The sequence below is a fragment of the Daphnia pulicaria genome, chromosome 1, assembly GCF_021234035.1.
Source record: "Daphnia pulicaria isolate SC F1-1A chromosome 1, SC_F0-13Bv2, whole genome shotgun sequence".
NCBI lineage: Eukaryota > Metazoa > Arthropoda > Branchiopoda > Diplostraca > Daphniidae > Daphnia > Daphnia pulicaria.
Genome location: NC_060913.1, coordinates 20,456,170 through 20,480,181, shown reverse-complemented (window position 1 = coordinate 20,480,181; position 24,012 = coordinate 20,456,170). Strand labels below are relative to the sequence as shown.

At 36.5% G+C, this 24,012-nt stretch overlaps 5 protein-coding genes across 12 annotated transcripts; 2 read left to right on the top strand and 3 right to left on the bottom strand.

The window, feature by feature from the left end:
• Nucleotides 1-56: 56 nt before the first annotated feature.
• On the bottom strand, nt 57-3,598 carry LOC124320184 (MTOR-associated protein MEAK7-like). Of its 5 annotated transcripts, none has more exons than XM_046782861.1 (15): nt 3,496-3,583; nt 3,240-3,422; nt 3,010-3,141; nt 2,723-2,947; nt 2,551-2,646; nt 2,354-2,469; nt 2,185-2,287; nt 1,977-2,086; nt 1,795-1,910; nt 1,604-1,722; nt 1,491-1,542; nt 1,152-1,282; nt 436-478; nt 323-370; nt 57-228 (listed from the first exon to the last, which is right to left on the bottom strand). In XM_046782861.1, exons 2-15 carry the CDS (start codon nt 3,264-3,266, stop codon nt 164-166), a joined length of 1,383 nt encoding a protein of 460 aa, XP_046638817.1. In that variant the 5' UTR covers nt 3,267-3,422; nt 3,496-3,583; the 3' UTR covers nt 57-163. The 5 variants fall into 5 exon arrangements, 4 of the variants coding, with proteins under 4 accessions (XP_046638817.1, XP_046638818.1, XP_046638819.1 ...); XM_046782862.1 differs by having other exon boundaries at nt 3,240-3,406; XM_046782863.1 differs by having other exon boundaries at nt 3,240-3,289.
• A 75-nt stretch (nt 3,599-3,673) lies between these two features.
• On the top strand, nt 3,674-6,908 carry LOC124320182 (glucose dehydrogenase [FAD, quinone]-like). Its single transcript, XM_046782860.1, has 14 exons — nt 3,674-3,756; nt 3,844-3,925; nt 4,053-4,241; nt 4,316-4,518; nt 4,617-4,800; nt 4,863-4,997; nt 5,108-5,403; nt 5,477-5,525; nt 5,603-5,673; nt 5,751-5,900; nt 5,965-6,178; nt 6,249-6,424; nt 6,501-6,544; nt 6,637-6,908. Exons 3-14 carry the CDS (start codon nt 4,094-4,096, stop codon nt 6,845-6,847), a joined length of 1,881 nt encoding a protein of 626 aa, XP_046638816.1. The 5' UTR covers nt 3,674-3,756; nt 3,844-3,925; nt 4,053-4,093; the 3' UTR covers nt 6,848-6,908.
• A 77-nt stretch (nt 6,909-6,985) lies between these two features.
• Nucleotides 6,986-9,767, bottom strand: LOC124320185 (1-acyl-sn-glycerol-3-phosphate acyltransferase gamma-like). 2 transcript variants are annotated; one of them, XM_046782866.1, is made up of 10 exons: nt 9,544-9,767; nt 8,778-8,978; nt 8,548-8,714; nt 8,292-8,453; nt 8,102-8,211; nt 7,953-8,033; nt 7,730-7,877; nt 7,563-7,654; nt 7,335-7,480; nt 6,986-7,263 (listed from the first exon to the last, which is right to left on the bottom strand). In XM_046782866.1, the coding sequence occupies exons 2-10, from the start codon at nt 8,956-8,958 to the stop codon at nt 7,175-7,177; spliced, it is 1,176 nt and encodes a 391-aa protein (XP_046638822.1). In that variant the 5' UTR covers nt 8,959-8,978; nt 9,544-9,767; the 3' UTR covers nt 6,986-7,174. The 2 variants fall into 2 exon arrangements, with proteins under 2 accessions (XP_046638822.1, XP_046638823.1); XM_046782867.1 differs by having other exon boundaries at nt 8,778-8,960.
• A 1,747-nt stretch (nt 9,768-11,514) lies between these two features.
• Nucleotides 11,515-13,734, bottom strand: LOC124349975 (protein strawberry notch-like). The gene is made up of 7 exons (XM_046800975.1): nt 13,627-13,734; nt 13,362-13,497; nt 12,845-13,129; nt 12,399-12,775; nt 12,127-12,326; nt 11,923-12,058; nt 11,515-11,856 (listed from the first exon to the last, which is right to left on the bottom strand). The coding sequence occupies exons 1-5, from the start codon at nt 13,732-13,734 to the stop codon at nt 12,261-12,263; spliced, it is 972 nt and encodes a 323-aa protein (XP_046656931.1). The 3' UTR covers nt 11,515-11,856; nt 11,923-12,058; nt 12,127-12,260.
• Nucleotides 13,735-14,013: 279 nt separating this feature from the next.
• Nucleotides 14,014-18,122, top strand: LOC124327772 (molybdenum cofactor sulfurase-like). Of its 3 annotated transcripts, none has more exons than XM_046786770.1 (15): nt 14,014-14,263; nt 14,387-14,535; nt 14,624-14,833; nt 14,905-15,168; nt 15,250-15,576; nt 15,639-15,691; nt 15,768-15,844; nt 16,095-16,371; nt 16,435-16,551; nt 16,665-16,803; nt 16,860-17,076; nt 17,170-17,359; nt 17,425-17,577; nt 17,665-17,769; nt 17,832-18,122. In XM_046786770.1, exons 2-15 carry the CDS (start codon nt 14,469-14,471, stop codon nt 18,042-18,044), a joined length of 2,409 nt encoding a protein of 802 aa, XP_046642726.1. In that variant the 5' UTR covers nt 14,014-14,263; nt 14,387-14,468; the 3' UTR covers nt 18,045-18,122. The 3 variants fall into 3 exon arrangements, with proteins under 3 accessions (XP_046642726.1, XP_046642742.1, XP_046642734.1); XM_046786786.1 differs by having other exon boundaries at nt 14,014-14,284; XM_046786778.1 differs by having other exon boundaries at nt 14,014-14,326.
• The last annotated feature ends 5,890 nt before the right edge of the window (nt 18,123-24,012 follow it).

Here is a 24,012-nt window from a genome sequence, read left to right as displayed (position 1 = left end):
GCAATAAGGCTTCACCAGAAAACGCAAAAATTAATAATAAAGAAACTTGTTTAAACTGCATATTCTAATAATTATATTTTGGCTTTATTATCTTCAAAGACAACGGAGCAATAAATTGTTTTGACTAAGAAATGGAATGGATCTAAAACTCATCGGTGACGAGTTATTGAGATGAGACCGATGACACATACAGCTCTTTCTCTTCGGGATCATCAGATGTTGGGTTTTCTGAGAATGTAATTAATTTCAAACAAATTATAAGGTAAGTAAGTAAAGAAAAAAATAAAACTCAGAAGGACAATTAGTTTAACTCTTATTTTACCTCGCATTCCTTCTGAAACTGGTCCACGATTCAACATTCTTAGCATGGCTATAAAATATTTAAATCGGTTAAATTAAATAGAAATATCGAATTTACAAGAAATATTTACGTACCTTTACCCTCTACGTCTACGTCCAAAATGCTTGGCCGTGCCTCCTAAAAGAACATATTTAAATGTGGAAATTAATCATTTTGCTAGTACAGGACTTCATACGATAAAGCCAAAAAAAAATTAGTATGAGCGAAAGAGCGAGCAATTAATGAATTTACACAAGATTAGTTGAGAAGAGCATTCAGACTTCGACGATATAAAAAGCGAATTGCGTATTATTAATTCGTTCTCAGATTAATTTAAAGACAGGCAGGAACGGGTAAATCAAATCAAAGCGAATAATTGGGTACTAAATATGATTTAGTAAAGTTTAAAAAAAAGAACAAAACTACGGGGGGTGAGCGAGCGAGCGGGTTGAAATACATATGCAATATTTATGTTAACAGAGCTTCTAAAGGTCTGACCCAACGATCAATCTTCGTCTACTGGTTCGCGTAATCCTTCGCTGTGCCTCTCTTTCCCAATTATATCGAGCATGGCCCTGTCTTCTTGGTTTGTGTCCAAAACGCTTCCTGTGCCGTCTCTTCTTTTCACCTTCATTCAGTCACCCCGAGCGGCAATAATGTAATTATTTAAAGTAATAGATGTAAAGTTACTCGCGGTGTCGTAATCAGATTTAGAAATTCTCTTAAGACAATTTCCATTTGTTGATGTGTTGATTCATTGACTAGTAAAAAATCATGAGGTATGCTCTACAACCAAGAGAAAATAACTTACCGTTTCATCTTCGTCTTCAGTTGGTTCTGGACCAACGGCCCACACTTCAATCATATCGATGGAAAACTCTGGTTTACCGGACAGCTGATGGCAGCTAAATGTCGTACAACTGGGTGAACACTTCCCTTTTCCTGTAAAAAAAAAAAAGGTGTTACAATCTAAGATATGAATACGCTAGCTGTCAAAATGTTGTTTAAAAAACGGATAAAAATTACATGCGACATATTATGCGTATAATCTTGGGCGTTATAGAAATAGAGAATTTGTAGAGGGCGTTTTCTAATTATTCTAGTAAAACTTTTCAATATTGAATTACAACTGAATTTTAATCAAAATTACCATATTCCGAATCAACCCAGATGGCAAAATAGTCCAGTTGACCGCCCATTCCCTAAAGTAAGAATTAGAATCCAGAAATTTAGAATAAACTTTTAAAAAGGCAGATTGAATACCATTCCATTGGGAAAAGTTTGTTGTTGTAGGTTTAAGTACTGGTAGTGATCGTTGAATCCTGTTGTATTATATATAGCCATTTGTGGTGCTAATGAGAACACAAAATTGTCCTTTGTGCCTATGTACAACGATATGAAACTTAAAAAACTTGCGCATTGACATTTTTTTGTACAGGTTAGTGATTACATACCTTTAAATTGCGGACCCACAGTCCAACTTGTAGAAGCAAACCCGCCAAAAATATTCCCATCAAAGTCTTTAATAAAAACGACAGACGGTCCTTTATCGATGATGTTACCCATGAGGCTACAACGAAATGGAATTAATGAGGTAATGTACGTACTAACGCTAATTCCTTAAAAAAATTCAAACCTTGAAAAACTTTCGCCGTGTATGCGGCTAGAAAACAAAAACCTCCATTCACTTCGCAATTCACTTGGTAAAGCACAGTTAATAAAAAGAATATCTGAAAGCGATAACCACTATAAATTTTTAAAGAAGGGGGTTATTAGAGTTTGTCTCACTACGATTTGCTAGGAAAAAAACGTATTTATAGTAAATATAGATGAATTTTGTTTACCGAAGGATATACTTGGGCGGGAATACCTCGACAGAGGGGAATTAAAGACTTTCCTTTAGTCATAGGAAACTGGAAAATATGATGTGACATCATACCGAAAAACCTGTGCATTATTTTTGAATATATTTAAAATTAAACTTATTTTGAACTAATAAAAGCAAAAGCTTACTCAATCAATAAGCCGCTCTTTGAAAGCCACGCGCTAACTGCTTGATTGTCAATGCTTTCTGAATCAGATTTTTCTAATTCATTCATGATGGCCGTCGCCAAACGCTTCACAGAATCCTTAGAAAAAAATACAAAAAACTGATGAATAGAAAAAAGCACAAAATAGCCTAATACTGTACACTACTAATGAGTTATTACCTCTTCCAAATTGCAGATATAATGTCCATCCCAAGAGCGAAATGCCGGAAGATGACGAATTATTTCAAAAGTGAGTCGAATTATTTGAATTGAAAACTAATAATAATTATAAAAACAAATTAATTAAATTAAAGAGGGAAAATAAGAATTTAAAAAATACTCAGTTACATACATTAAAACATTCTTCAAATGTAGTGTCCCCTTTTCTCCCCTTTGCCAAATACATAAGTTGGGTTGCTTTATCTTCCAACATTCCTTTGTTCATTACAGCTGCACAATGGATGTAACCCTCAATTGTAACAGTGTTATTTGTTGCTATTTGACCTGTCATTAGGTCACATATTCTCTGAGCAAAAATATCTGCTTCTGGTTTAGGAAGTATTTGTTTAACAGCATTCTAAAATAAAAATGGAACAAGTTATTAAAATTTCTTAATTAACTGTATAAAAAAGAATATACTTGTAAAGTTTGGCGATCAATTTTCTTACTGCCACCAGACAGCTTTGTGAAGTTATCTTTGAGAATTTCACGCTCTTCAGTTGGAAAGAGTTCCAATTCTTGATTCAATTCTTTACTTTCACCAAGCCCCATCTTGTTAAAATTATGAAAATATTACAGAAATTAATGTTATAATGAAAGTAAAAATATGTTGTGACACTGATTCATTAATACAGAAATGTTTCAAATACCAGTTGTGCAAAGAATTGTTGCGCCATTGTGTGATTGCTATCAAATTTTACTGCATTCACAAAATTGAAAGATTGTACAACACAAGTGCTGATTAGGATAGGATAAGAATTCGGTTATGGCGATTTATCAATTCAAATCACAAATCAAATCAGCATTAGTTGTTATTCTTGGCAAGAGAAAAACTTTAGAAATTAGACAAAGGATAAAGAACTGGACATCTCAATGCAAATAAGGTCACTGAATTGCTCCACCTACCTTCTTTTAGATGTTCATATATGTTAATAATTTAATCTCTTACGAGAACGAGAACGTTGGACTGACGAATGACGAATCTTTATTTACTCATCATTCAATCAAATGTTTTTACTGACTAAGTGACTATAGTGCTACGTTGTTACCTAGATGGCGTAGTGTATTGTTATTGTTTTCAAACCAGGTCCAGATTTGCATAATTGAAACCCTTAAGTTTGTGTGTGATCAACTATCAAGTATTTTTCTGTACCCCGATCGCCCGATGTAAAATCAGTTTATTTATCTGTTAATTTAATTTTTAAAATCTTTAGAAATTTTTGTTTGTTTCGGTTCATAACACCTTTTTCGTAGCTTCTGCTTGAACACAGAGGAGCTCTACAAGCAAATCAATCAGGTTGACAGCCTGACAGGGTCTAGAATTCCTAAATAAATTGTAAGATTTTTTTTTTAGGAATTGATTGTTTTTCATAATGTTTTTTCACCAGCATGCAGAAATTCACTTCACCATCTTTTTAAGTTATGTAAAGCTTGAGTGAATGAAATGTGTAACTTTTGTTTAGGGCTGCTCTGAACTTAACCTTACTTACAAAATCTATTCCGAATGAAGCTTACACCGTGGCTTTCTGGGTTACTCAAAATACCAGCCGCCTTTGGTATTATAACAGTCTGCTATTTGCACTTTTGGTTTTGGAACACAGCCTCTTACATTGAACTGGATCAAGTAGCAAACACATATGATTTTATTGTTGGTAACTTCATATTTAATCAGCTGTTTTCTATATTTCTAGTGTGAAATGTTATGTCATGGTTTGTTGCCTTTCAGTTGGAGCAGGATCGGCTGGAGCAGTAATAGCGTCTCGACTTTCTGAAAATCGAACCTATTCGGTGCTGTTGATTGAAGCTGGAGGCTATCCGTCTCCATTAGTTAATATTCCACTGATTTCTGGTATCTTCCCGTCAACACCTTTCGCCTGGAACTACCAAACTGAGCCGCAGAAATTTGGTCTTTCAGCTTCAATTAACCGCGTAAAATTAGTATTTTCTTTAATTATGCTTCACGAAGCAACAATATTAAAAGTAAGCCTGTTTTTGGTTCACCTTGATTTTTCCCATGTAAATTTCAGAGATCAAATTGGCCCAGAGGAAAAGGACTTGGCGGATCAAGCATACTGAATTTTTTGCTCTACGTAAGGGGTAATAAATACGACTACGATCACTGGGCTGCCTTAGGTAACGAAGGATGGAGCTACGAAGACGTCTTACCTTTCTTCATTAAGTCGGAAACCAATACTGGAAGCTTTATCGACGGTGCGTACAGTGGCGCAACCAGCATGGCATTTGTCGACTTTCATAGATTTCTTTTCTAACAGAGGAATACCACGGAAAAGAAGGAAATTTGGTAGTAGAAGATCGAGCGTGGAAATCAAATTTACCCCAAGCTTTCATCGATGCTGGTTTGGAGTTGGGATTCAATTACGTGGATATCAATGGACGTAATCAAACTGGTGAGGCACTAAATTTTTATTTTTCTAACTTACGAATTTTGTCATTACATTATTTAGTATTTACGCTAGACTACACTAAACTCAATTTTTTTTAAATTTGAACCGACAAGGATTTACTATCCCTCAGTTGACAGCCAAAGATGGAGCTCGGTGGAGCACGTATTCGGCTTTTTTGAAAAATTCCCATTACGATCAGCCCAACTTGAAAGTGGTCACATTTGCGCAAGTTGAAAAAATCTTGATCGATGAATCAAAGCAAGCGTATGGGGTCCAATATAAAAGACACGGCAATCTTAAAACAGTTTTGGCGACAAAAGAAATTATTTTGTCAGCAGGTGCAATCGGATCGCCTCAGATTCTAATGTTGTCTGGCATCGGGCCCAAAGAAGATTTGCAACGGCTTGAAGTAATGCTCCATTTCCTTTTTTTAATCAATGTTATTGTTAGCCGGTAAGCAATCGATTTTTTATTTTATAAAGATTAAAGTGGAGTCCGACTTGAGAGTCGGTGATAACCTTCAAGATCACAGTAATTTTACCGTTTATCTTGAAAGGTTTATGAAAACAATGTAACAGTAATATTTTTTTCACGTTATTGATTGCCAGTTTACGTGCCTTTGACTCCACTAATCCATAACGATAGCTCCGCTTCGCTAGTGAGCCCATTTGATCTCATGGTAAAACTAAAAATATTAAAATTTTGTATTAGTTATTATTCATTTATTTTAGATTTACTAACTTTATTTATATGTAGGCATGGTGGGATTATTTTATTCACGGAACAGGTCAATACACAAGTAATGGCGTAGATGGCATGGCCTTTAAAAGTTCAGAAAAATGTGAGCCGGACTGGCCAGACATGCAACTTCATTTCGTGTCATACTCAGCCGCTTCCGATCACGGGGTTCGTTCCTTCGCTTGGCAATTCGTGTATATTACCATCATTTAATTCAATGGCTTCCACGCAGATTTGCGTGAGGCATCTTATTGGTTTAGAAGAGACCGCATGGAAAGAATTATTCGAACCACTATCTTACGTCGATACCGCTTCGATCTTCGCAACGCTAGTTCGACCAAAGAGCAGAGGCTGGATCCGCCTTCGTTCTGTCAATCCGTTGAATGAACCAATTATTGACCCACAATATTACAGTCACCCTCAAGATGCTCAAGTGATGTTAGAAGGTATAACTATCTAATTAAAGGCGAATAATTTTAATTCTTGGCGAGGTAACTTATCTTTTAAAAAAAACAGCTCTTCAATTCGCGCAGAAAACACTCAACACGACAGCAATGAAAAAGTACCTACATCTTTATGATTTTCGTCTTCCAAATTGCCAGGATTTCCCTATTGACTCGCATCCGTACTTGGAATGCCTTATACAATACATGACAGCTACTTTGCACCATCCGGTAGGGACTTGTAAAATGGTACGTTCATTTAGAATTGACAATTTTTTTTAAACATAACTTTTTAAAAATGTGTTAAAATTCTAAATTTATCCAGGGTCCATCAACAGATCACGAAGCTGTAGTAGATCCTCAATTAAGGTATGCTTATCAATTTCAAGTTACTATAGTCCTGCACTGAAGTTAACTTTAAATATGATTATTTTTAATTACATTGAATAATCACGACATAGAGTGTATGGAATCAAAGGCTTACGAGTTGCTGATGCTTCGGTGATACCCGTTATTCCCAATGGGAACATAAACGCGCCTGTTATTATGATCGGAGAGAAAGCTGCCCATATGATTTTAGAATATCACAGAAATAATTATATTCAAAAGAATTCTTCGGAAAGACAATCTCATCGCAAATTTATTCCTAAAACTGCTGGAGACGAACTTTAATTTTTTCTCAATTATATTTGAATTACAAAATTTATTAAAAAATACACATTTGAAGTTTGTTATCCGATTTGTCAAATTGTAGAATAATTTGAAGAAATTTAGTTTATTGTCATTGTTCGTTATTTTATTTTCCCCGATGGCAATCTGAATATTTTTTTTTTTCCATTTTACAAATTTTAATCCATTTATTTCATTTTACAACCTTATTTTGGCCGTAGTTGCCACAGACAAAAGAAAATCTAAATCATTTTCATATTTCAATAATATCAGAGATAAATTGTGCAGCAAGGAACAGTTCACAATTTTCACTATCGGTCACTTATTTGCTTAATTATCTTTTTTTGGAGCTTCGATTCCATAACTAGATCCACGACTGATCAGTGTGATATCGATCAGTTTATAGATGAATGATGCAGCTGAAAATATAGATGTACAATGACAATTTAAAAAACAATGTTTCACAGGTAATTTAGAATTCAACACATACTTATTCCAATGATAAAAACGATCGCCAGTAAACTTGAGAACCCTGTGCCCAATAGACATTTGACAGAATTAAACATGAGCGGTAAGCAAAAGCTAGTCCACAGGCAAAATAGCAAAAACGGCAATGCTGAACGTGGTCGGTAATGGCTAAATATAATTTTCAAAATGAACATTTAATAATTAATACAATTATTTAACACAATAAAAAATACGATTAAGTTCCATTTACCATCTAATTGGCCCCTTAAAGTATTTTGAATCCTCTTCCGCTAAAGAAGTTGGAAAAACTCCATTCTTCTCGTAAGCATCCATCAGCTTATCCTAAAACGGGTTATGCAAATTGTTTCAATTACGAAATTTAGAAATTTTTAATGGCGGTTGCTGAGCTGCACATACTCTTTTTTCGAAGTTATTTAAAAGCCATTCCGCAGACTGATTGATTTCACTCGGGATATCTTGAAAAGGAACGCGTTCTAAAAAGACTTCTCCGAAAACTGGACGACCGAGAAACACATTCAGTAGACTAGGAAACGCACCTAATTTACTGAATTTTTTTTTTAGTTAATAAAAATGATGAGAAACTTTAATTAATTTCTGTCATTATGAAATATTTAATTACGTATTAAAACAAAGAGTGCAGGAATAAACAGCGTCGAAATTTTGTTTGAGCTGTTGAGTAATAGCGAAAAAACCCCTCGTCCTGGGAAAACATGGGTTTAAAAATGTAGTAATCAATCAATTCATATATTATGTGACATAATGACCTACCTAGGTATCAATAAATTATTTAAGTGGGGTAAACCTTTTTTGGCGGCAAATTCCATGGAAACGTTATGTTTATCTTTTGTAAATCTGGTTCCCTCCGGAAAGAATAGCAACTAAATTAAGAGAAAACATCTTTAGTCTGACATACTTGTCCGCAGAAAAAAAAACAATGGAAATTTTTCAAATATTTTACCCAAACTGGATCGGGATATTCAATCAAATTTTTAACGAATAAATCCATGGTTGATTTGTCTTTTTCCCAGTTCCTTTCTAAAAACCCAATTTCCGCAAATTTCCAAGCCCATCCAATAATAGGAATCCATTCAACTGCTTTTTTAATGAACAGTTTGGAGTTCTAGATTGTTTTTTAAATGTCGAAGATCACGTTAGTCCATATTCCATATTCAAAGATGACTTGGTGCAGATAAAATGAAAACGAAAATACTTGCCCCCAGAACGTTGGCTTGGCTTCCCAATACCCAAGCCACTAGCCAGTCAAGCTCATTTGAGTGATTAAGGATGATCAGCGCATTTTCTTTTCCAAGTTTGGTCCACGTTTCAGTATCAGTATAAACACTAAAAGCTGATCCCGACCAGTCGATAATCAAGAGAACCTCTGAAAAAAGGAAATTCGATGATTAATCCATCGGGTCGAAGAAATTGCAATATCGCTACTTACGATTCCATAAGCAGGCAAGCAGGTAATAATTAATCTTGCGATACAACCATCTGCTTAAAGGTCTTACTGTTAACCACAGACAAAGTTGGACTCCATTAATTAATAATCCGGAGACGATGAAACATACGAACAATGCCAAGAATATGATGCACGTCCCAGCAGTTTTGATTTGCGCAAGCATTGCTCTTTTTTTTCAAATGATTAAAAATTTGTTAGAGGATTTGGAACAGCAGAATTTAGAAATCGCGCAAATCTACATTTAATCATTTTTGAATATTATAATTCTTGACTTGGAAAAACACTGTAGAACAAATAAAACAGATACAAGCTTATGCAAATTATTATACAATTATTCGCAATTAAATTTGCGTACATTACAAAAGTGCTTAAAAAAACAAAAACAAAAAACACCCACTGCGCTAATCAAGCGCCTATATTAACTAGCGTCAAGTTTAAAATAATGAAATACATTTTTTTTTACTAATGATTAGCCAAGCCCTACATCAGCCGTGGTCTAGTAAAAAAAAATGAATCAATATAACTCGATATAACTATAAACCAAAACTAGTGTGGATTGCACCCTTGAGTTTCACTTCTTGCTTCACGACAAGTAACAGCAGGCCATAAAACGATAACAAATAAAACCCTAAAATGTTACGAATTCGGAATTCCTTATCTGCTACTACAGTGTCGCATTTTTTTTTAAATAACCTAACGTGATCTAAAAATCAAATAACTTAGTTCACAATATTGAAAAATTGCTTACCTTTTCAGTTTTTTAAATATTTATCAGGTGAAGTTTCCATAAATTTTTATTTCCTCGAATTTGATGACATAAAATGGTTTCCTAGTGTCCGTACTCCCTCCCTCCTAAATGGCCAATTCCAGTTTTTGAAAATCACTAGTCACACAGCAGAAACTAGAGAGTTCAAGAGAAACAGGTGTTTCAACTAAGCTGACTACGATTCGACTGGAAGAGTGAAAGTCTATGATTCCTCCCAAGCGTCATCCAATGGCCGCTGGGCGTTGGTGAAAGTAGTGATGCACAGCATAGAAAGATGCCCGAGGGCTAGGTTTTATGTAAAGTTAATTTAGGATACACTAGTGTAGCTATCTAACACGAAGACATCTGACGTAGATAGACGTTCAATTTGAAGTCACCTGCTGCTGCTTATTACCCGAGAACTTTCTCTTTGCAGTTTGCGTTCTTACCCACACATGTTACATAATAGCAATTCATTTGATCGCGACGTGATGCTCACATATTGAGTTTCTTCGAAGAAATATTTATCTATCACTTACTCATCTAAACAAATATATATCTTTCGCAATTTTTTTATTGTAAGCAGCGCTCATGAAACATCAACCTTGTAGTACTCAGGCGTTTCCCACTAGGGAATTTTTTTTTGTCGTCTCAGCGAGCGCTAGTAAATTTACCTCTCTAAAATACAGCACTACGTTCCCACAACAAAAATGTCATATCACTATAATCCATTCCTCGGGGAATATTCCTCATGTGAGACACGGAGAAAAGAAGGCTCAAGGACGAACATTCAAAGTTTTGCTGCCTACCCTTGAGGAACTGAATCAAATATATTTTTTTGTGGAAATATTTATAATTTGGGAATAATAACCGATTTCATGGAACAACTTTCCCTTGTTTATAAGATCCGTTTTTATTGATTCCTTTTTCCGCCTTTTACAGCTGCCTGGACCTTTTTCCTCCTGCTGCTTCCGAGTTGAAGTTTGAGCCGGAAAATGAATTTGTGCAAGAACTTTGAAGCAGGAGGAAAAAGGCCAGTTTTTGCGAATTCGTCTGTTGGCTCAAAAATTCACGACGGCCTTATTAATGGCTCTGATAATAATATGAAAGTATACTTAATCGGTTGTCACCTGCCGGGAATGGCAAACTCGTAGAAGAGACTATTAATCGAACTGGCAACCTCGGACATTAGCCAACTCTATTTACAAAATCATGAAGGAGGAAAGGAGGAGACGCAGAGACGCTGCTCCCATAAGCCCCTGCAGAAATTTTTTAGGCGATGATGATATCTGCCTCGGGCAGAATTTTCGTTCCTTTTTCTGCCACCAGATGCGGAAGTGTAATGAAATATGTGAAAATCTAGGCTTTATTTTGGTTGCCACCGTTACGGACTTTTTATCTGCTAGACTGCGCCAACCCGTAACGATAACAACCAGCGAAAGCCCAGATTTTCACAGATTTCGCTACTCTCCGTCATCTGGTGGCAGAAAAAGGAACGGATCCTTCCCTTGAGGCAGATATCATCGCCTCAAAAATTTGCCCGACCAGCTCCTCCTCCATTCCTCATTCATGGCAAAATGTTCAAAGTAATACCATTTTGCATTTTCCAATTGTTCTATTTGATTTTGATATTATTTCTATTTGATAGTATTTTATATTTTTTTTGCCTGATCTTTCTTGACATAGAAATTCATAGAAATTCATTCGAATTAAATTTTTTTCGTCTACTTTTTCTTTTCCAGAGTTTCAGACACCTTACGCAAGTACGCAACCTAGCAGGTTCCATATTTTTTCGTTGAATTCCAGATTGTAATTCCGATTCGTATTGTAGTTATAATTCGATAGTTTAGTAACCACCCAAAAGAAGTGGATAAGTGACTGGATTTAATGACGATGATATTTCCTTTTCACAATGGGAAAAACACTGACTGGCAACTTTCTATGAAAAAATTTTTGACCTAAAACTTTGAAGAATACGGAAAAAATTAATTTATTGATACTCTGACACGAATAACAGAATTTCTGTATCTTGTGCTGCAAACTGAAACGGGTGGCAATTGCATTTTGTTTCATTAACGGAACGACTGACAGAACATTCACACACAAATATTTGTTCAGCAGGCTTTAAAAGGTGAACGGTCAAAAGCATGCAAAATGAATAAAAAAATGAAAAAAAAATCGAAAAAAATTGTTTTAGAACATTTTTTCGTTGACATTTTCAGACTCTTTCGTCAGCAACTCAATTATCTGAGGGATACAACTACTTGGAACATAAATTCCAATATTTTCCGTACCTCCACTACGCAATCGAACAATCTATTAAAAAGGGAGACAAAATTTCTTTTAAGTTTCGAAAATTGTTGAGCAAAATTCAACACCTACATCCATTTTTCCACAGGCTATTATAACGGCCTCAACTTTTGCCCAGACAGACAACACAGGCCCGGAGAGTATTTTGCTCTTGTCATAACGAAGACCAGTGTCACATTACCCAGTCGTTTGATCACATTTTCTTCCCCTGCAAAAAGTATTTTTTTTTAAATTTTAATGTATGGCAACTGAAAAAGGAAAGATGATATTATGTACCAGCGCTCATGGTAACACATTGTTTTGGAAGTTTTTAATTCAGTTTTCCAAAGTGGTTTAGCTTCTTCTATACTTATCATCCTAAACAACTTTCCAACATCAGCCAATGTTTTCTGCGTTAGTAGAAAGGACTTCTACTCGCGTGATGGTGTAAATCCGGTTGTGTCACTCTTTGCAACTAATTGCGCTGTTATTGGTTTCTATAGAAAAAAATTCAAAAAGTGTTTGGTTTATTTTCGATTACTTGAAAACGATTTAAAGACTAAACTTACCCCTGTTGAAACGTAAAAGCCTTCATTAGCTCCATCCAAAATTGCAAATTTTTCCTCTGCTCTCCTCCAAGATATTCCTTTATCTATCAGAAAGGTTTGTAGGAAAGTGTCTGCAGTTCCAGTTGAGTGGCGGATGGTGAACTTCAAGGTTTTTCTTCTTTGTACTTTTTTGGGGGCAAATTCCAAATCCAAGATGCCAAGATCAAAATTACCATTTTCTTTGGTCCGATTTTCGATGCTTGCCAGGGTTTCAGTAAAATATTGGAATAGTCTTTTCTGAAGGTCAACTGGCATGCCTAGAAGGCGGTTTAAAAATACCGTAACGTTGATATCATTGGAATCTGTGATCCCAAGATTCTTCAGTCCAACTTTAGCATCTACAAAGAAAATAAAACATTCTTTAGTGAATGGCGGGATAAAACAGGATGAAAATAATGCAAATTTACCTCTGAAAAAGTTTCCTTCGTAATCAGCAGGAGGTGATACAATTGGAGTAATATTACGACCCATCACTGCTTCCATAATGGCTTTGACCGCCGCTTGACCATATTCAGTTTCCACATTGAACTGACCAAGGTCTCGCTGTTCATCAGCGCGTCGATCACCGTGAATAAGTGCATCTAAGTTTTGAAGCCGTTTGGCTAAACTAGATACGAATCTCTGCTCACCAGCTAATTCCGAGATCAATATGAGGTATTCTGGAGTGTTGACCCGTGAATGAATAAATGAAACTTATTCGAACAAATCTTCAGGGAATCGTAAATTAATCCTTACTTGGTTACTTCGATGTGTTCGCCCGAACTGCTGAATAGCCTTATCGAGTTATCGGGGTAATTCAATTGTTATGTGAAGGCGTCGTCGCTGGTTTTTAACTAATCGATCGGCCTTTAAGAAAAGATAAAACGTTGCGACTCGACTCTCGGTTATGTTTTAAGATTATGTATTATATCTATGGCGAAATACCGATGTTTGAAGCTTCAGAGATGATGGCCACTAGTTTTTCTCCCGAAATAAAACTGTTTTTCTCACGGACATTGACATGATGACATCCAAAGATTCTCGAAGATTCTCCGGATTCTGAGCGAGACTCGAATTCAACCTACAGATACAAAACAAAATATTTGGTAATCAAAACTAAGAAAAATATTTGTTTTTATTCCATTTTTTCCATTTAGCTGTCCGTCTTTTTTCTTTACAACTCTAGACTTCGGCCCGTCATTTCGGCCACATTTTCTGGCCCCCCTAATTCATTGATCAGTTGATCAAAAGTATTCTTTGGAAGTCTTTTGTCAAGTTCTTCTATTTGTTTCAACAGATTTTTCTTCTTGTCCGACATCTTTTCATTACACACCTAAGCGAGAGCCACATTCGCAAGAATCTTTCGCGCTGCAAAGTAGCCCTATTTGAGAAACAGAAAAATGTCGATGAATGCTAGAAATTAACATCGGATACGGATCTAGTAAACCTAACGATATAAGTTGTTAGCCTTATCCCTATCAGAAATGCATGTTACACTCTATCGAAATGAATATTTATATCACAGCATAAAATATTTACTATTTTAAAAAATGTGAAACACAAAATATTCAAAACAGCGCCACAGTCGAAGTCGATTATTACCACCACAGAATAAGTCAAATTAAATTTTTTTAATAAGCTTTTTTTTTAAAAAATATAATGGTTTGATGGTTTCTGAATTTCCGTCTTCCGTTTTGTTCCGTACTTCCGTTCTAATTCCAGTTGCACTAGTCAATATGGTAATTAGCGCAACAACAGATTTTACCCGTTTGACTATTTACAAATGACATTCACGAAAAACAACAACAATTGAGCAACAAGTCAACAACAGCAATTTGACCATAAAAGTACGTAACGTAAATTCTATGGTAATTGCTTTCTTGCTGAGTTAAATCGTAAAAAAAACCTTTGTAAATATTACTATCACTATTATGTGTTGCAAGTTTATATATTACTGTACTCCTCTTCAGATATTATATAAGGAGTTACGGACCAAGACTCACCACTTGTTTTAAGTTGATTCATGTTGTGACATCCAAAAAAGATCCAATAATGGAAAAAGATGTGTATGGAGAAGAGGCTTGGCAATCTATAAACAAAAACTTTGATCATGTGAAGGGTAACATTTTTCAGAAGTTCCAAATCTTAGCAGAAATAAGAACTAAAATCAAATATAAGTATGTAACACAATTCTTTTCTCTGTGTAGGCCTGTATTTAGATCATGCTGGAAGTACTCTATATTCTAAATCAATAATAGAGAATTCACTTACTGAACTAACCCAAAATTGTTTTGGGAATCCACATAGTCGAAACATCCCAAGCAAAATAACAAGTGATTTAATTGATCAAACACGGATTGAACTTCTTGATTTCTTTCAAGCAGACCCTGACCAGTATGCTGTAATATTTACATCAGGTATTTTTTTTTTAATTTAATTTAAATTAGAAGAACATTTTTAGTAACTCTGATCTCTGAAAATTAAATAGGTGCTACTGATAGCCTCAGACTAGTGGCAGAAAGCTTCAAATTTTCAAATGACCCTGATGTTGGTGAATGTGGTTCTTTTGTGTACATTAAAGAGAGCCATACATCTGTCATAGGAATGAGAGAATACTTTAAATCATTTGTTCCATGTTATGCTTTACCATGTGATGAAATCACGACGTACTTAAACCCAGGAAGCGCAACTATTCCCATAGCTGAACACAAAAAATCAAATTTTTTATCTTCAAATACCGATGAAAATAAAGGTGATTAATTAAATATTTAAGAGGGTCCAACGTGCAAGCTTGTTTAAAATAAATATCCATTTGTCCCCTTTTTTTACACAGTTAGCCATAATGAGAAATGCAGTGCCAACCAACATGAAAAATTCGAGTCATCGTCCAACTCTTTGTTTGTCTTTCCTGCCCAGTGCAATTTTAGTGGTTTCAAATATCCTCTAGAGCTAATCGCGTTTGCCCAAGAAAATGGCTTCTCCGAAATGAAGAGTGATCTGTGTTTAAACAGAGAATTAATTAGAAAACAGAAAAAGAAAAATAATTGGTTTTGCCTTTTGGATGCTGCCTCATTTGTGGGCACCAATCAATTAAACCTTTCCGTTTGGAAGCCAGATATGGTGGCTGTATCTTTTTACAAGATATTCGGTTACCCAACAGGTACGATCAGCCTTGCATGAAAAGCATTTAGCATCTTAACTACTTATGAATTTCTCTCTTAGGTTTAGGTGCTTTAATTGTGCATCGACGAGCTAATCGTGTGTTACAAAAAAAGGTATTCGGCTATTGGCAACATGCCCGTCTTTTAAATATTATTTGGTTCCTTTTTTTTCTTTACTGTTAAACTTAAGTATGTTGGAGGAGGAACTGTGGATGTTGTATCGTCATCGCGAGACTTTCATGCAGCTCGCCAACTGCTGGAAGAAAAGTAAAATTTGTCGTTTATTTATTTTATTTTACTAACGTTTCGCATATTCAAAGAAGTTTATTGGTATGGTCTTCTTTAAAAAAAAAGTTAAAAAAATTAACAAAACAGTCCTGTCCTGTTAAAAATAATTTTTGGTTTTTTGCGGTTATTTGTAAACAGAAATAATATAAAGATAATCACCATGTCTTAGTTGAAAAAATGATTAAATTAATTTTTTTAATTAATCAAATAATTTTTTACCCTCAAACAGATTCGAGAATGGAACTATCAATTTTCTTGCAATACTCTCACTTCGCCATGGAATGCGTGAGCTGAAGCGACTCGTTACAACAATGGAGAATGTATCCATCCATACCTTTCAGCTGGGACAGCTATTGTACGTAACCCTGCGCAAGCTGAAATACGCCAACGGAAAATCTTTGGTGAAAATATATTCCCACACGGAATTCACCGATCGACATCGCCAGGGTGCTATTGTCACTTTCAATCTTATGACGGAAAAAGGCGATTATATAGGATATGCTCATGTTGGAAAAATTTATTATTAGCGTTTTTCATCAACGAGGAAAATTAATATAATTTCACTTTAGGTAGAAAAAATCCTCGCTCTCTATGATATTCACGTGAGGACAGGCTGTTTTTGCAATCCTGCCGCATGTCAAAAATTTTTAGATTTATCTGAAGAGGATTTGTGCTCCAATTATCTGGTAAGTTAACCTCATAATGCTGCCATAATGATTTTAAAAATTATGCTGGAGTCATCTATTTTAAGGCCATTTTTTAATCATCAAATGATCGTTGTGGTTGCTTTAATGTATAGTCTGGTCACAAATGTGGCGATGAGAATGATTTGATTGACGGACGCCCAACTGGAGCTGTGCGCGTTTCTTTTGGTTACATGTCACAGGGAAATGACGTCGTTCAATTCGTCAACATTCTGCGCCAGTGTTTTCTTCAAGGTATGTTGTATGGTTTACATCATAGTAACTTTAACGTACAAATTTTAAATTTTTAGGCCAGTGTGAAAAAGTGGAAATGGAACCGGAGCAACTTGTGTCGCGCCAACCCAATATTGAACTCTCAGGAATTTGCATATACCCAATTAAATCGTGCGGCGCTTTTAGTCCAAAAGCCTGGCCAATTTCTAAATCAGGTTTATTATACGATCGATGTTGGGTTATTGTAAATGAAGCTGGAGCGGCTTTGACACAAAAGCGAGAACCGAAGCTTTGGTAAATAAACTATTTAATTTTTTATTTAAATTCTGCATTCATACTATACACTACGATTTTCAGTAAAATTCTGATAATTTGATTTGATATTAGTATGATCCGACCAGAAATTGATCTAAAGGAGAAAAAACTTATTTTAAAATGCCTTACACAACCTTCGATTACGATGGATATAGAGGATTGTAACTTATCCGCTACAAATGAACTGAAGTTTACCAAGATATGTGGAAGAGTGATGCGATTTGCTGAATGTGAGTCCGTCGTCAATGAATGGCTGAGCAAGGTAAAAAAAGGCAAAAATATTAGTAATGAACTTGTCCCATACTGTATATAAAAATAATTGTTAAGGTCATCGGCCAACCAGCTCTGAAACTGTTAAGATGTTTTGAATCACATTCGTCCTTAGTAAACGATTCCTCATTCCTGCTTGTCAATCTAAATAGCGTCAGTAGTTTACAAATGCAGTTCAGGAATGATGACTCATCGGCACCAATTTCCACGGTAACTAATGTTTTTCATCACCATTTCATGAATATCTCCATGTATCGCAACAATAGAAGCATTATTTCATGTATTTCTTCTTTTTAGGAAGAATTGGTGACAAGATTCCGAGGCAATTTTGTGATAAGCGGCGCAAATGCTTTTGAGGAAGATAGCTGGACGAAAATAAAAATTGGGCCGTTCGCTTTTAAGGTAAATTCAATTTAAAAAATGTAATGAAATAGAAATTAATTGGACTGTTTGATCTTATACAGAACGTTGGTCCGTGCTATCGGTGCCAAATGGTTTGTGTGGATCAAAATACTGCCAGCCGAAATCAAGAAGCTTTATCGGTCTTGGCCAATTTCCGTGGCAAAAAAATGCCGTTTGGAATTTGTCTTGAAATGTCTTCGCAATCCAATGGTTCAGAAGTTGTTGAAATTGGTTCCCGGATAGTACGTGATTATACCGAGGATTCTACAATTTAATTTCGCAATTAAAGTTTCATATGTATAGCCTGTGTGCATTGTTATGTTATTAGTTATTATTACACAAATGATTATTAATTATAAGATACTTTTAACTTTACTGCGCATATGCGTTTAATACATGTGGTAAATGTGGTAAATACGTGTAGCTTTATTTGCGCGAAAGGTTTAAAAATTTAATACTGGAATATTTAACTAGAAAAATTGAATAAAAATAACAATAAAAATTAATAATACATCAATGGAAGCTTGGAAGGATATTCTCCATGTGTCCGTCGACGCGGGCACAAACTTTCCCGGACCTGTCTGACGCGGAAGTCACTTATTCTCTATTTCGATTTCTAGCCTAATGAATAATGATATTTGGGATTCATAACAGATTTCCTGTGATAAAAAGGTTTGATTAATTTTAGTGACGAACACTGGGACGCATGATTGTTGGTTTAATTCTAAAATATAATTCCGATTTTAAAAAATAAAAATTTAACACGTAAAATTATTATGAAGCACAAAGCAACACTAGGTCAGTATAAATTGCATTTCCTTCCGTATAATTTTTTACCCAGTTGAATAATTAAATAATACAAATAAAAATTATTTTCCGCATAGTCCTGGCAGAGCTATAGAATACATAGTACATAGTATTCTATAGGTCTGGTCCTGGAGGTAACCGGTAAATCGTACTCTCATTCGGATTGCTTCTGTTCGACATAATAAAAAAAAGTTCTAGGACACACACGAATCAGCAGGTATAGCCAGATAATCACTGAAAGAAATTTGCGCCATTATCGCTGTTCCGTTTCGACACGAAGTAGGAGAACTATAGGATAGCAATCACGTTTAAAGAGCAATCAGTTTTTTTCAATGTTGGTTTCCATATTCTCCGCTTAAGTGCAGCAAAGATTCAAACATAACGGAAGGAACAAAAATTCAAAGCAGAATCATTTTGGGGGGATCTTAAATTTGATGCAGAATCCCAAAGATTGATGATGCCAAAGCTATAACTTTAATCCAATTTGTAGACAGGAAAATAAAAAGTATTAAGCATGGATTATCCTTTCAAATGATTTATTAATATAAACAATATTCATGGTTTGATATAGACAATAACGTTGTGTACATAAGGTCTGGTAAAATCGGTAAATATTAACAAAATCGGTAAAAAGTAGCTGTATGCATAATTTCGCTTAAGCATTGTATACAAGGCTTTAACTCCGTCAATAAGTTTGATGAGACGGTCGGTTAGAACTTCATTGTCACTCAATTTTTTTTACAACATATATCGTAGTCTTCATCAATTCCTCCGCTTCCACACTCATTCAACTGGCCCCTTTGACTATTTCCTCGTCAGCGCTCAGAAAAGAAATTATGAAATCAAGTCTGAATTAAAATATAATTTAATAATATTATCACCTTTTTTCTGCCTCTCGGCCGCATCCATTTCATCCAACCTGTCGAGAACTTACTTGGGGTGCGGTACGCAAGTCCCAGTCGTCATTGGTAACTTGCGACTTAAGCACCAAAAATAAAAAAATACGTCAAAAGACCCAAACGTAAAGTGTCCCATGTTATTTATGACACACACGTCATATGTCCCAAATGTAACAAATTCCACTGTTATTTTTTTTTGCCATTTGTCCCAAAAGATTTATGTCCTGGCGTAATAAAATCCAAAAGACACAAGGCCCAGTGTTTAAAAGAACCCATGCAATTATGTCCCATAATGGTAAATTGCATTAATGTCCATTCGTCATTAGTCCCAAGCTATTTATTCCATTCGTCATTAGTCCCAAGCTATTTATTCCATTCGTCATTAGTCCCAAGTTATTTATTCTGAAATTTGGCATCCCTGCAGCTTAGCGGCAGAATTTAAATTTATTTTCTTCAAATAGCTAGTACTGCGCGTGCCCGGCTGCCTACCAACCCCCGCCCTCCCCCCTTCGCGCTTCGTTTATCGCTTAAATTACCGTGATACTTTTACTTTTTTAGTATAGATATCAATCAAACATATCGGAACATTCAATAAATATCTGTGAATCATAAGGTGTGCGACTTAGTCGCCACCCCGCGTCGCACTTTTTTAAAGCTTAAGGCTTAACTTACAGCAAAATTTATTATTAGCAATATGGAATTAGAAGATATTTAACTTTAACATATATCGCTGTCGATCGCTGTCGATTTGGATGCGGCAATCCGCCTATTACTCCGGCTGCTCACTCCGCTGTCGGCCTCCATGGCGTTCGTCACCGTCGCCATCGGACTCGTCACCGGCCATTGGCTCTAGGCCTACAGCAAAGAGAAAATGTCCAACCCGAAATTCAACCGAACCGGAGATCCCGAACTCGAGTACCTCTCCAAATTCACAGTCAGCGGACTCTGGACTCTTTGCTACACCAATCGAACATTTCGCTTTAAAAATCATTTTTAAAGACCATCAAATTGAATTCAAATGACGCGGGTTTTTCTTTCAGCTGGAGAGACGGAACGCTACTGTTTCAGCATCGATTATTTCCCAACGGAAGAGTACAGTCCCGATCCCAATGACTCAACACTCTCAATCCCTTGTAAGAGAAGTTTTATTATTATTCCGGGCTCCTAATGGATACATTAATGTTTATTTATTTTGATTCCAACAGATGCGGTCTTGAGGTCGGCTATTATACCTTATATTTATTTGGGATAAAACAGGTAGCCGGTTCTTCTGCCATTTTCCTGTTCATTTATTGGCACCGAAATCAAATTGGCCAAAAGGAAATGCACCGGAAAATGACTTTAGCTCTAGTGCAGACGCCAGTCGATTTGGGTTACACGGCAGCCCACGGTCACCTTCTGGCCATTGTTCCTCCGCCTCCCCTGCCGTCACAGATGAACCATCACCACCACCCCATGACCAACCCCCTAACGCCAGCTTGCCTTCCCCATTGTTACCATCATCATCCCAGCGAATCCTTATTGCAGCCGACGAATCAGTGCAACGGTTTCGTGAAAATCCCGTACCCTTGCTCCTCAATCGGTGGCGGAGTGGCTTCCATCGATGACGAATCCGTTTCCATTCCGACTCCGCCGCCGGCCGTTACGTCCGGATACCCGAGAGATTGCCCCGTCCATTACCAGCAGCAGCTTCTTGCAATGGAACGTTCGTCTTACGTGACCGTTCACAGTCCGGCAACTGGTGCCGCTCCGCCGCTGTCGGCCATCCGGCGCCACCACAATTACCAGAAGCAGCAAAGTCAAGAGCGTGACATGCCGGACATAACGGCCTTCAGCCGGATGCTGGTCCACGATCGGCGCCAGTTCAGCACCGACTCGGAGAACAGCAACTACAAAGTCGTGACCGGATCGTCGGGAGGTAATAACGCGGTACAGCTACACCAGCAGCAGACGACAATTTGCTACTAGAGTCACGGGGCCGGTCACGTGACGGTGCCCGCCGACAACAATTGCCGCCAACAGATGCCGCCCTACGTCTGCAACACTCTCCCGCGTGACGTGACAGCCAGCACGCTCTGCAGCGCTGCCGTGACGACTCCCGGAGACGAGGAATTCACGGCTCGGACGGACATGAGCAGCAGCAGCCATCAGCATCGTCGCAGCAGGGATCACTTGGACGACGACGACGATGAAGATGATGCCGTGTTTTTTACCCCAGGCATCAGCGCAGTCATTCTTCCGGTACCAATTAGGACGGCTCGCTCAGAAGGATCACGGCCGTCTAGAAAGATTTAAAAAAGGGAAAATAATATCGTGACTCAAAATGATAAGTTCGTGAGTTTTTTTAATTTGGAAAAAATTGTCCCACGTCAATCCAGAATTATATACCGTGTGTGTAAGTGTACATAATTTTAGGTATAATATTGATTGTGAATCATTTGAATGATGTTTGACCGCGTGTATAGGCCTGAAATGATTATTATTATATGGAAAGGATGAACTCAAATTTTGCAGGCCAGACAATTAAAATTCGCACCTATCATTCTGAACAACAACAATAATAAAAATATTCTTTGAAAACATTTTGCGACATTTTGGCTTTTTAATATTTTTTATTGGACGAAAGTTGACATACCAGAAATTTAATTTATGCGGTTCGGTTGGTCAATCAAGTTAGTTGATGGCCACGCTCACTTCTTGGTCGTTCCGAAGAGTTGCGCCGGCGATGGATCGACCACAATTATAGTGCTTTAGAATTGGTAAAGGCGGAAGGCATTTTTACCGTCGGTCTTCAATGGTTGTTTTTCTTCAAAATCAGCTGGGGTATTGAAATCATCATAAACGCCACAGAAACGTACTCCTCTTTCTGTTTGCTCTCCCCAATCATCGACTTGGTTCTCCTCATCGGCTATGACGTTCTCAAACAGCGAATAGGATACTATTAGCGTATAGCTTTTGGTTTCCTTCAGGGACTCGCCCACCTTAACCTCTCTCGTAAAATCCAATTGAAAAGTTTTGAGCTGATCGATGATAATTTCGGGATCGTACATTGTCGCAGCTCGTGTCATCTGTCGTGCAAAGTTTTGGATCACACCTACCATTTTCTCATCTGCTTCGGTATAGGGCATTCGCATTTCTTGTATTAAAACTGTTTCCGGAATGGTTTCCATCAATGATTGTCGATCGAGTGTAACAAAGCCTGTGAAGAAGCCTAGAACAATTAGAGATGAAACAAATGCAACATATCTTGAAGGGTTTAAAGTGCGACTATTCATTTTGATGTATCGAGAGCTTTTTTGATTCTTACCCCAGAACAGCATCCCCCCCCCCTTTATATATGCTTTCGTGCAGCGCGTCGCAGTTCGCAGATCTCATCGCGCGTTATTTTAAGTGGTTTTACCTTTGGAAATTTTATTATTAATTCAGACATTTCTTTAACTTAAATCGATTCATTTTATTTATTCCAATATTTTTCAGTAGCCTAGAGATATTTAATCAAAGTGTAATACATTTTATTTAAACAAGGGCCTTTATTTAAACAAAGTTTGAGTTTTGAAATAATGTTTTAAACAGGAATTCCTTGATTGCAGTTTGAGTTAGCAACTAGCGTTCGAAAATAGAACTAGCGCTATGATTGTGATTGTGTTATTATGGAGTTGAAAGAAAAGGAAACTACTTGTTAGGTTCTTATTTAACTTTCTATTATCTCCCGTATGAACATGAAACGTTTCAATGCGACATTGTCCTCCTTGTCGCTCTTACTGATTAGATACAAATGTGCGCATTTTAAGGCTGAGATCTCAGATAAAAATGAGATGTTTGTATAAAGCAAACGATATTTCGATAATAAGTCATCGAGTTACTTTACAAGTACATTTTCTGCTGGAGCTTGATCCATATAGGCAAAATGAAAACGAAAAAACCCTACAAAATCATGTATTTCAAGCTGAGCGCTAGATTATTTAAAAAAAACGTCACTAGTCCCATACGTTGCCAGATATTCGATTTTTAACATTTGGTACTTGTGTCGTTTGGAAATTAAGTCGTCGGGACATAAGTCGTTGGGACATAAGTCGTCGGGGCATAAGTCGTCGGGACATAAGTCGTTTGGAAATTAAGTCGTCGGGACATAAGAGCAGTGGATCTTATAACCACAATTACCGGAATTTAAAGCAATCGGTTACATTTACTCTCGGTACGCATGTCGTTGGAATAATTCGACAATGGGACCTATGTCTATTTATGACAATTTGGAACCAGTGACGCATTTAACCTAACGCCACTGGGACTTGCGTCCTGCTCCGCTTACTTGTTCAAGACAAACGATAAACATCCACATCAAGGATATTTTGATATTTTCTCATAATCAGCCAAGAAATCTTCCCAAAATTTTTTAAACTAAATAAATATGGAATATTTTATATAACATTTTGTAGTTATATAAATTAGAAGTTAATTTAATAATTCGATAACAACCCCTATCCAAGTATCCATTGCCTGTGGCAAAATCCATTGATGGACTTTGAACTTTGGCAAC

Excerpts from the sequence above, each read along its gene's own strand:
- LOC124320185 (XM_046782866.1), bottom strand. The coding sequence starts at position 8,958 with ATGCTTGCGCAAATCAAAACTGCTGGGACGTGCATCATATTCTTGGCA. Across the intron at positions 8,212-8,291 it reads AATATCCCGATCCAGTTTGG|TTGCTATTCTTTCCGGAGGG; the intron begins GTAAAATATTTG and ends CTCTTAATTTAG. Across the intron at positions 7,264-7,334 it reads CGTTTTTATCATTGGAATAA|CTGCATCATTCATCTATAAA; the intron begins GTATGTGTTGAA and ends CTATATTTTCAG.
- LOC124320184 (XM_046782861.1), bottom strand. The coding sequence starts at position 3,266 with ATGGCGCAACAATTCTTTGCACAACTG. Across the intron at positions 1,543-1,603 it reads AAACTTTTCCCAATGGAATG|GGAATGGGCGGTCAACTGGA; the intron begins GTATTCAATCTG and ends TTCTTACTTTAG. Across the intron at positions 371-435 it reads CGTAGACGTAGAGGGTAAAG|CCATGCTAAGAATGTTGAAT; the intron begins GTACGTAAATAT and ends AATATTTTATAG.
- LOC124320182 (XM_046782860.1), top strand. The coding sequence starts at position 4,094 with ATGAAGCTTACACCGTGGCTTTCTGGGTTACTCAAAATACCAGCCGCC. Across the intron at positions 4,801-4,862 it reads TACTGGAAGCTTTATCGACG|AGGAATACCACGGAAAAGAA; the intron begins GTGCGTACAGTG and ends CTTTTCTAACAG. Across the intron at positions 5,526-5,602 it reads TGATAACCTTCAAGATCACA|TTTACGTGCCTTTGACTCCA; the intron begins GTAATTTTACCG and ends ATTGATTGCCAG.
- LOC124327772 (XM_046786770.1), top strand. The coding sequence starts at position 14,469 with ATGGAAAAAGATGTGTATGGAGAAGAGGCTTGGCAATCTATAAACAAA. Across the intron at positions 16,552-16,664 it reads ATTTGTGCTCCAATTATCTG|TCTGGTCACAAATGTGGCGA; the intron begins GTAAGTTAACCT and ends TTTAATGTATAG. Across the intron at positions 17,360-17,424 it reads TCAATGAATGGCTGAGCAAG|GTCATCGGCCAACCAGCTCT; the intron begins GTAAAAAAAGGC and ends ATAATTGTTAAG.
- LOC124349975 (XM_046800975.1), bottom strand. The coding sequence starts at position 13,734 with ATGTCGGACAAGAAGAAAAATCTGTTGAAACAAATAGAAGAACTTGAC. Across the intron at positions 13,498-13,626 it reads AATTAGGGGGGCCAGAAAAT|GTTGAATTCGAGTCTCGCTC; the intron begins GTGGCCGAAATG and ends TTGTATCTGTAG. Across the intron at positions 13,130-13,361 it reads CTCTGAAGCTTCAAACATCG|TTTCATTTATTCATTCACGG; the intron begins GTATTTCGCCAT and ends TGTTCGAATAAG.